Here is a 10,916-nt window from a genome sequence, read left to right as displayed (position 1 = left end):
AATTCTATTGATATACAGAAGGTCATACAGTAGTATGTGTTAACCCCGGCCATAATTTTAAACGTGTCATCGGATCGTTTTTATACACCACATGTAAATACAAGTAAAAGTTCCATTGATTCATCGAAGTCTACCAAAGATGATGGAGCATTAGAGACCACGGAGAGGCTGGGAAACCATGAACAGATCCCAATCTCAGGATCAAATATTCCAGAGGTGGAACACTAAACCCTCATACACCACCAAAAGCATTGTCTCTGTCTGGTTATACGGGCGGTAGAGCTGGCTCAATCACCAATCACCGGCCTCAAAGCCTGCAGATACACACTCCCTCCACATACCCAGGCTTCGGCTTAGTAAGTCGACACATTCTTTCAGGTGGGGGGTAGAACATTACAGCTCTCTACCTTGTCACACACCGTGCTACTAAACACCATTTCAGCTGAGCTACATAGCTGGAAGGTAGAGGACAGTCCTTTAGGCTCATGGAAATGGACAGAATGTAAGCCAGGGACTTTCATGAAGTCCCTCCTCATAAGAATATAGCCCCCCAGCTTTGGCCGTTGGCCAGGAGCCGACCCGCTGATACATAACCATGTTACGCATCCGTGCCTACCAGCCATACACAATTGAAACCTCTTGAAAGAACAGTGTCAAACAACAGGAATGGAGCACCAAGGTAGTTTTCCACCAAAGGGCGGGTCTCTAACCAAGTAAGAGGTGGGAGGGGCTATGTTATGAAGGTAAACATCTCTATTTACTGTCTCCACCAATAAACCCCAGGGCCAGACTAGTTGGAATCCTAGCATGACAACAGTCTTGGCAGAAGTGCCGTCCTCATAACAGTCCCCTTTGAGATCAGGTAACCTTAAGCGCAGATCTCCAACCAGCTAAATCTTTCCAATTCCTAACCTCAATTATTAGAAAGAGGGATCATATAAAACTGGCTTAAAGCTGTTGTCTGGGGGGGATATCATTCCTTTTCAGAACATTGCGGGAGATAATGAGATAGACATGAGGCAGAAGATGCAATGTTTGAACATGGCCAGGCACTAATGATCTCCCTGGTGTAGACTACTCAAGCTGGGATTAAACACGTGTGTACTTCTTGCCTATTCCAAGCTTTCACCATTAAACCTGTCAGTGCAAGGACACCATTTAGGCTACAGCATGGATAGGCTTTCACAAGTCTTGTTAACTCTTTTGCCTGGCGAAAGATAATACATTGTGGAATGTTTCTGAAAGATGACTGCATAGTTTCCATCCTGCTACCCTAGCTTGAGGTAACTGTCCCCCGACTAAGTGACAGAGTTACGAGGGCTAGGTTGAAAGAGGTTGAGGGTGAGGGTTGGTCAGAGGTTTGCCGGTGTAGCCCTAAAAGCTAATTCCATCGCCCCTGACAGGTGTGCTCCTCAGTAATCTGATACCATAGAAATATCTCCGCCTCAGACAAGGACATCACGTTATAGCCAACTTCTCCATCTTAACCACCTCCATGGTTTTCCTCACAGGGTCTCCAACCCCCGAGTAGAGTATGACAACACCTACCCCAGAGAAAGTGAGGTCACCGTGAGTGGATCATACTGGTCAGGCTGATAGAGAGTTGAAGGAGATGATGATCAGATGAAGAGTGTAAAACATAAGGAAGTGTTTACCTCTGGGCTGGCAGGCTCTGGAGATCTAAAGCTGGACAGTGTTTATAACACTTAGCAGCCCACCTTTTCTGTCCGACCCCTGATATTTTTACAAAACGACCACGCTCCAGCCCAGCGTGCGATGGTTCTTCGAGTGGCTTTCAACAGCACTATTGGTAATGCAGCGCTGTGCGACAGAGTGAGAAAACTCTTCACTCAAAAGTCCTCGTTGCTCTTCTTCTAGTAAATCGTAGAGTTATAAAGTCAGCACCACATGGCTGGCCTTTGTTATGGCCCGTGGGTGAAGAGGTGGACAGAGGTGGCTGAAATGAGTGGAGTGTTAACAATGTGATGTCTCCACAGGGCTCTATGGCCTGGAACTTGAGATGTGATACCCAGACAGAGGTTTGCTCTCTGAACAACACCTCTCTCTTTGTCTCTCTCTCTCTCTCTTTCGTTCTCTCTTTCTCTCTCTATGTCTTTTGCCCAATGATTCTGTAGTAGCAAATTATTTGTAAATGAAAGAAAAAGAAACGTAAATTGTCATCACTATCATTGTACTATTTTAAACATGAGATTTAATCAGTCAAATAATATACTCAAACCAAATCCAAGTGATTTGTCAATGTTTGCAAATCATTAAGTAACACAAATTTGTATCAATATACTGTGTATATTCATATATACATTGACATAAATATATTCATCTCTATAAATAAATGTGGCAACCTTAAACAATTGTTAACTTAAACATTCTCAAATGTATTGTCAGCAATGGTTTAGAAATGTCTTATAAAATAACATTGTTACAAAGTGTTACCTATTCCTTGTGCAGTTAATTATGCTTCAGAAATAGAAATGTCTGTGCTGTGCCAATTAAGAAAAATTAAATTGAAATTTAGTTAAATTGAATATTCTAGTTTATTATATAATGATGTGTCTGCCAGTGCCTCAGTCCTTATGCATAATTGATTTGGAAGAATATTTTCGAGAAATTAGATTTCCCAGATGTTTAATCACATTTTTACATGTATTAACTCTAAGATGAATTTCAGCAGGTTGTGGCATGTTCATTGCAGTTAAAGAAAGTTGATGAGGAAGAATAATTTGCTACTGGGGGAAATTGTATTCGTATGGCCCTATTCACAAGCAATGTCACAGAGGACTTCACAGATGCCCACAGATGAGCACCTATAACCAAACTAAACTCTCAAACTCCAAATCAAGTGTTACTCTCTCCTGCCTATTAGCAGAGCTGTGGAGTGTCTCTTACCGTAAACTTCCGTATGTAGTCAGAAACACTGAACCCTCTGGTCCTGAGCTGTAGAGATCTCTGGACAAAGGTCCCCATCACGGTCCATTCATCCAGGGCTAGGAGTCAGCTGTACGTGTGCTCCCCAGACTCTGGGCTCTGTGTCTGGAGGAGGGAGAGACAAGCGGAGACAGGCCTCCAGGAAGCTGAAACATGGTGGAAATGCTGAGAGAGAAGAAAGAGACACTTTTGTTGACAGAGACAACTCTATCTCATCACCCCCCTCTCCCTGCCCACCTCTCTCAGATAGCCCTGGGCTGGGCGTCCTTTCAGGGGTCCCAGTCCCCAACCCATCCCATCCTGCTATCTGTATGCCTGCCCCCCACCCGCTCCCCCTCCAGTCCACCCTTTCAACCACTGCCGACCCAGAGTCTGAAACCACTTCCTGCTGAGAGATAGCAGCTGCCTGAGATTAAACAGGGTATGCAGGAAATGCGAGTGTCCTGTTTTATTAATAGGGGTTCAGATTGGTTGTTTTGTTTTGGACGCTGTGTGTTTGTGTGTGTGTGTGTGTGTGCGTGCTTGTGTGTGTGTTGGGATGGCGAGCGTCCTCCATCTCTACTCCTCCTATGTGCCACCTCCGTGATGATGGCCAAGAAGATTCCTGATCTGAGGCGAAGAGAACCTCCCTCTCAGCTATCTCACCAAGCCCCCCCGTCACACCACTTTGTGTGCTCATTTGTGCGTACCTGTGTGTGTGTGTGCACGTGTGTGCCTGAGTGAGTGTGTGTGTGTGTCCATCTGTGCATGTGTCCCAAATTATGTGTGTGTGTGTGCCTGAGTGTGCCTTCCTCAGTGTGTGTGTGTGTGTGCAGGAACTTGTCAGGGAACTGATCCCACACGCCTCTGCTGAGCTGAGTGCAGGGCTGCAGAGTGCGTCACCAACACTTAAATGAAGGGGCATCGTGTTGCTTGTCTAAACCTCAGAAACGCCCTCTGCGCACACACACAAACACGGCAAAGGAAAAGCACAGACACGCACACACACACACACACACACACACGTACACACATCTTAAACACAAGGATAGACGAGGTGCATCCATGGATGGAGTGGAAAGGTCTACCCCTTCTCACCTCACCAAACCCCCCTCACAGACAGACTGTTTTTCCCATTGCAGTTTCCCCCTCATCACATCACCTTGTTTGTCAGGGCAGAGGGGCAGCAGGGTCTCCACACCCCCTCTGGAGGATTGCCACCAGACAGGATCGTCCACAGGTGATTGGTTCGCTTCTCTGATGTAAATGACAGTGTGCGGACCTGCTGCATGCGGTGGCAGTGCTGCGGAACCTAAATGTAGGTGAGAAGAAGACACTGAGATGGGATGGCGGTGATGAGGGTCAGGGCTCAGGTGAGGAGGAGGAGGAGGACGAGGAACTGATGAGCATTTTAAAACCTTCACTTCCTCACTGTGTGGTCCATGACTCAGTTTGCAGCTGGACATTGAATGTAAAGGACTATTATACATCAGCATCACCCAAAGCTTAGTCATTACTGTCATCACGTTTGAATGACAGACTCTGCCATTCATGTTGTGTGTGTAGGTATGTGTGTGTGTGTGTGTGTGTGTGTGTGTATGTGTGTGTGTGTGTGTGTGTCGGGGAGAGGGGGGCTACACTTGTGTATACTGTCTGTACACATCTGCACCCATCCTTTTTTTCAAACGTGTTCACCCAGGCCTCATATCTCCCTCACAGCTGCAAACACATCCTCTTCAATGTGGTGGGAACAATAGGAGCTGGAAACAAGTCCAAAGAAGAACTGACAGTGTGAGAAGAATGGGAACATTTATCCTATTTTTCCAAATGTATCGTTGTTCTACTGGTAACTGATTATTCCACGTGTTAATCCACTTTGTCAGAGAAAAACACAAACAGAATATGAATCCCACAGTCCTTTCCTTTATTCTTTTTTAATTAAATTTGATTGATATAGATCATTTTTTAAGACAATGGGTTTGTCTATTGGAGGTGCACGGTTGTATGGTTGTTTCCTTATGACGACGTACTAAAGAAGAGGAGAAAGGACAATGCCAGTGCTTTACTGAGTCCTGATGCACCAAAATGTAATCCACTGGTGGCTGCAAGCCTGTGACTCCGTTGATGAATAATACGCTTGCAAGCCGCAGCTGCTCCTCCGCGTCATTGGACTGCCCTCTGGTGGCTGGGAGAGGGAACTGCATCACTGGATTGGAAAATATTCCTGACCTAGTTCAACTAGCTATTTAAAACAGTTGGAGCACACTGCAATTGCACTTGAAAAGGAAAGAAGGCTAGGGTGAAGTGTGTGTTAAAAAGATGGAGAGAGATAGAGAGATGGAGGAGAGAAAGAGAAGATACATTTTTTGTTCCCCTGTAGATGCCTCTAATAAGCTGGTCTATTCAATATTAGTGTATCAGTGTATCACTCAATATCAGCCACAGAGCCACATGAAGAAGATCCATCTGATTTGGTATATTTCTCCCCCCTGCTCTTCTCCCCTCCCCCCCTCACAGACACACACAATCACATTTTCCTTCCCATTCTCTCTGACTCCCTACTTGTTCAGAGACCTAATAAGGACAGAGGAACTGGGAGATTTCCCTTGGCAACCAACATTCATTTCCCTCATGCTCTACATTTCAGATCACCGACAATCTTACTGAAGCCTTGTGAAAATGTGGTAACACGCTAAGCCATTATTTTTTTTCAAATGTTAAAAAATGTGTCATGAAGGGTTGTACACAGATATGGTAGGCAGGGTCTAACTGTGAAGAACTCACAAGAATCAGTGGGTTGGAATGGTTCAAGTTGTTTTTTGCATCACAGCTGGAATCCTCCAATCAGCCCTTATTATGCAAATCAAACTACCTCAAGCCACTCATGGTGTTGTCCTTTACAACAAGTACTGAGGTCAGTATGAAGAAGCTACAGCATATTACACAGACAACAACACTGAAAAATACTGTTTATTTGTAATGTGTCCCAAGCCTGCCTCCACCCTCAAATTCTTTCCCTACGCTGCAGACACATTCGTATTTCAATTGTTTTGCATCAGCGTGAGGTGTGCATAGAGGTTCCATGGAAACTGGGCCGGGTTCCAGGTGTCTGAGCCTCTAACAGGAGGTTCTGTCGTTTGTGTTTGTATGTGCCTGTTGTGAAAGAGCACCAGCTGTATCCAAGGGAAGCAGTCAGGTCACAAACAGGTGTTTAAGAGGACCTTTGCCCACTGCTAGCTGGGTAATGGAGTTTTATACATGGTGGCACAGAAAATACATGGTTAAAAAATAAGTCACTTTATCCACCTGTACCAACAAACTTTATTCAAATTATTGATTACAGTATTCCTTGACAATGTCAGTGTTTGTGAAATAAAGGAGCCGCTGATCTGATTGGTCTTTAGAAGGTTTTGATTTACATTTGTACATATGCTGACATCCACATTAAATCTCCAGACAAGGACTCCAGCATTAGAGATCAATGAGCTGTGATTCTCCACTTAACTAGATATTGGACCTATGCTGAAGCTTTAACTTTGGGACAGTCACAGTAGCTCATACAATATATAATTCAATTACATAAAAACAAAGGATAAGATATTAATTTAAGGTAGTATAGGCATTATAAATAGACAGTATAGCCGATAACATACTCACAAAGTGTTTTGCATGGTATAAAAAGAGCTTTTAGACTCACAAACAAATATCGAGGATGAGCCAAGAACACCACAGAAGTCAGTTGCAATGCTGTTGCCATGCAACATTACCTTGCAAAACATATATGCCCTGTAAGTTTTAAAACGCTGTTTCAACAAAGCTGAGCCTCACAATATTAGGACTTTGACATGATAATCTACAACATATTATATAAAATTGAAATAAAAGATAAATATTCAGACCGATTCCTAAGCAAAATTGTAATCAATTGGTTCCTGTTTTCCCCTTCAGTGGCACTAGAGTCTGTTCAGGCTTCAACACTACATTACAATCAGCTAGAAATGTATCTTATAGAGTAGTTCCAGTATGAGTGCTCAGCATGTGTCAGATCTAAGCATTACATATCGGTCTGTACTGCAGTAAATATTTCACTCTACTGAACGCTTCCTGTTTGCTTGCATCTCTGCTGCTTCCCTCAGCACCCCAGGCCATGTCCAATCGTCTGACACCAAGGTTATTTGCAGACAAAGCCCTTCCAGGTCAGAGTTAACTTTCCCATTGGAGCAGAGACACATGTCTGTGGTGGTTAATGAGTCCTTCTCTCACCACAGACAGTCTCCGGTGGCTGTTCCTTCTGTTTGATCCACAGAGTCTACAGGATCAGTCTCTGGCCCAAGATCTTCCTGTTGATCTCTGCCAGGGCCACAGAAAAAACAAAAGCCTTCTCATCTGAGAGATTGGCATAAATGTCCACTTCCTTCTCTTGTTTTTCTGCAGCAAAAGAAAACAAGAATAGTATTCATGAACAAACTGTACCCGCATGTATGTCTTGGCATTGTGGATTGTAAAATTGGATTTCCCTGTGCCTTATAGCCTTTGCATTCCTTTAGATTTAACATGATCAGACAGGCTTAACACACGTTATTCCTTTCCATGTGTCATCTAAATGTATCCCACCATTTTAGATCTCAACACTAGTGCTTCAGAGTCAGTGAAAATGGGGATTTTAAGGAAAGACACAGAATAGAGAGGAAGCTCTGCCCTCCGAAACCAAGGACGGCATGATTTATTTATTGAGAGAGAGAGAGAGAGAGAGAGAGAGAGAGAGAGAGAGAGAGAGAGAGAGAGAGAGAGAGAGAGAGAGAGAGAGAGAGAGAGAGAGAGAGAGAGAGAGAGAGAGAGAGAGAGAGAGAGAGAGAGAGAGAGAGAGAGAGAGAGAGAGAGAGAGAGAGAGAGAGAGAGAGAGAGAGAGAGAGAGAGAGAGAGAGAGAGAGAGAGAGAGAGAGAGAGAGAGACTGTTTGTAAATGATTAATCCTTACTGCTCTGACAACCCCTACATAATCAAACACCCTCCTTCATGTGACTGGGCAACATGATGACACATTTTCATGTGCAGAAAGAAGAAAGCATCCGCTCTCTAAATGACCAAATGTGGCAAATGCTCAACAATTAACACCAAATAATTAATGTTTTTTTTATTATAGATTCACTGTAGCAACACGTCTGCTCTGAGATCATAGGTAACAGCCGGTTAACCGTCGAGGAGTAGAGGCTTTCTCCTATCCTATTATGAGGGTGAAGATTAGCTCAGGGAAGGTAAGGAGGAAGGATGGATTGGAAGAGTATTTAAGCAGGTCTGCGATGTTACCTTTCTCCTCCTCCTGCTTCTTCAGCCCTGTCGTCTTTGGTCGTCCTCGTCCGCGTCGGATCTGTTCGGATTGGCTGTTGGAGCGGGACTGCCTGCTGTTCTCCATGTCATTGGTCGTGGGAGAGTCAATCTTATCTCTGCGAATCCTCTCAGTTCTCCTCCTCTTTGGATCAAACTTATCTGATAGACACACAACAACATAACGTACAGATCTGTCAAGTGATTGCAGTGATCACATTAAATGTTACCAAATTCTGTTCTGAATACATTTGTTTAGCCATCCCATTAATGTGGTTGTATTAATGTATACACAACATACTACAGTGTGTTTGATATCTGAGGTAGATTACAAACATGTTATTGTGTCAGAGTTCAACTGAAATTAAATAATGAGCCGCTAGGCATGTGACATCCTATTGTGCTGGGGAACAGATTATCTTGTACTTGAAACAATACACAATTTTATTCATTTGATATCAAAAGAATGAGTAGGATGAGTATATCATCAAATATACTTAAAACTTTAAAATAAACCAATTGTCAAAATCAAATAATCCCAAAAATATCCAACACTGAAAACTAAACAATTTAAATGCCAATGAAAATATCTCTCACCAATGAATCACTAGTGAGAGGAAACAAGGACTTCTCTTTTCAAATCATCCCCATGTTTTACCAAAGCCTGCTTCAAAGAGAGGCAGCAAAACCTCAAATAGAAACTTGATATATTTTACACAAAGGAACCTTCTTTAAAGATTTGTGAGAACACGTATAGCTAAAAACACAAGTTCATATTCACACAGAAACTATGCAGGCCTCTCTTATCAACAACAAGCTTTAGTAGTAGCCTACTTTATGTTCTGTAGTGGCCTACTAGCGAGAAGTGCAGGAAGGGAACAAGCTATTCAGTCAGCCAGAGAGCTCCCATCCCCCACCTCCAGTAGGCTACCAATTCAGGCAAACAGCTTTTTAAACCCAGCTACCACTGCACCACTGACAAATGCTGCTCACAACTCTGACCAGAAACTTAACATCATAATGCCCTCCACTGAAAGCTTTAGAAGTCACAATGTTTCCCCCAAAAATACCTTACATATCATCACACAGTTTGTGAATTATTATCAAACAAGGAATCCTACAGTAGTTCAAAATGCTAACTCTGATTTTAAACACCCTCAACACAAAACAATAATAATGACAACCATGGTATTTTAAAATAATAGTCAGATCAACATATTACAATTTCAAAAACATTAGCTCATACATACATAATAATAATCATCATAAATGTTAATAATATATATTTTATATACCATTATTACAAATACATTTTAAAAAAGGACATTCAACTATATTCAGAATGCCAATTATTTACCTATTGGTGATGACCTCTCATTCAATTTGGCATTTAAAAGCTTTCTGCTTATGAATACATAGCCACAAGGACAGGACTTGCAAGCAACTGGGATCTAGACAAAAACAGGGAGGAACAAGGTTATATAGATTATTTAACATTATGGATTGCTGCTGTTAAAATGGAAGGCTGCCATGCAAATCTAAATCTGATATTGCAAGAGTTGCTACATAAACTTGTTTACCATGCTAATATTTCAATAAGGGCGTAGTCAGTGTGAAACCCTCTTTCAAATGTGAGGCTATACCTCCCAATCAAAACGAATGTCCTTTGATTCAAGAAAAAGTCCTCGCACCACATACAGTTGGCTTAGGACACGTGCCTACTGCCGTGACATTAAAACGTTTTAAAGCACTCGAGCAGTTTGGCTATGCTGCTTGATCCAAAAGACTACTTTATCAAAATAAATGGTAACGTAGTCTGTTATATTGCAAAAACATATCAGGAAATGATCAGCAGAAAGCACCACATGTCGCCATTTCAATAGGCAATTTTATTGCGATTTGTACAACTTTCTCGATATATCCGCATTATGAACAAACGATTGTAGCCTATCACTAATGCATTATTGTAACATTTTGAGGTAGGAAGTGAACGATAGCCCACCACAATTTCAGGCTGGCTAGAGTATCAAAACATTGCAAAATTATGTGGTACATTTTCTGAACAATACGATCTCTTTAATAGCCAACAGTAGGCTGCTAGTCAGCCATCGTCTAATAACGATATAGCGTCGCCGTGTTGCCAAATGAAATTATTCAATATAGACGAATTTGTGTGCTGAATCTATATTTGTATGGTTTAGCGTAGGCTATAGGCTATCATTCAAATGATCATATCATTTATGATTTTGATTCGACGTTATATATTAGAGATTTCGGTTTAGGATTAGCTAAACATCATATACAACTAAGTCAATAATTAATAATACAAACAATATATTTGTATTCTCACCTGTTGGTCACATTCCGGACATGATTTAGTAGCCATTTTTACTTTCTTTGCTTTATTTGCCGACATATTCTGATTTAAGATGCAATGGTTCTTTACGAAATACACTTCGACCAAGTCTTGCTGTAAAACTTCTTTCTGCAATAGGCTACATGAACGGCAGCTGATCGACCTCACACACATACACACCAAACTGACTGCAATCACACCAGAACACTGACCATGCGCACTGGGTCATTAAGGAGAAAGACCTCATTCTGATTTTCTTTAGTATGACATGCGCTGTATCCACATGCAACTCAGCCTAAATAGTCTACAGT

At 42.2% G+C, this 10,916-nt stretch overlaps 1 protein-coding gene across 2 annotated transcripts; it reads right to left on the bottom strand.

The window, feature by feature from the left end:
• Positions 1-6,228: 6,228 nt before the first annotated feature.
• c13h16orf87 (chromosome 13 C16orf87 homolog) lies at positions 6,229-10,916 on the bottom strand. Of its 2 annotated transcripts, none has more exons than XM_067249177.1 (4): positions 10,600-10,916; positions 9,607-9,700; positions 8,232-8,411; positions 6,229-7,353 (listed from the first exon to the last, which is right to left on the bottom strand). In XM_067249177.1, exons 1-4 carry the CDS (start codon positions 10,777-10,779, stop codon positions 7,235-7,237), a joined length of 573 nt encoding a protein of 190 aa, XP_067105278.1. In that variant the 5' UTR covers positions 10,780-10,916; the 3' UTR covers positions 6,229-7,234. The 2 variants fall into 2 exon arrangements, with proteins under 2 accessions (XP_067105278.1, XP_067105279.1); XM_067249178.1 differs by lacking the exon at positions 6,229-7,353 and adding an exon at positions 8,077-8,147.

Source organism: Osmerus mordax, chromosome 13 (assembly GCF_038355195.1).
Source record: "Osmerus mordax isolate fOsmMor3 chromosome 13, fOsmMor3.pri, whole genome shotgun sequence".
Taxonomy (NCBI): domain Eukaryota; kingdom Metazoa; phylum Chordata; class Actinopteri; order Osmeriformes; family Osmeridae; genus Osmerus; species Osmerus mordax.
Note: the sequence above shows the minus strand (reverse complement) of the source record. Positions and strands in the feature narration are given on the sequence as shown.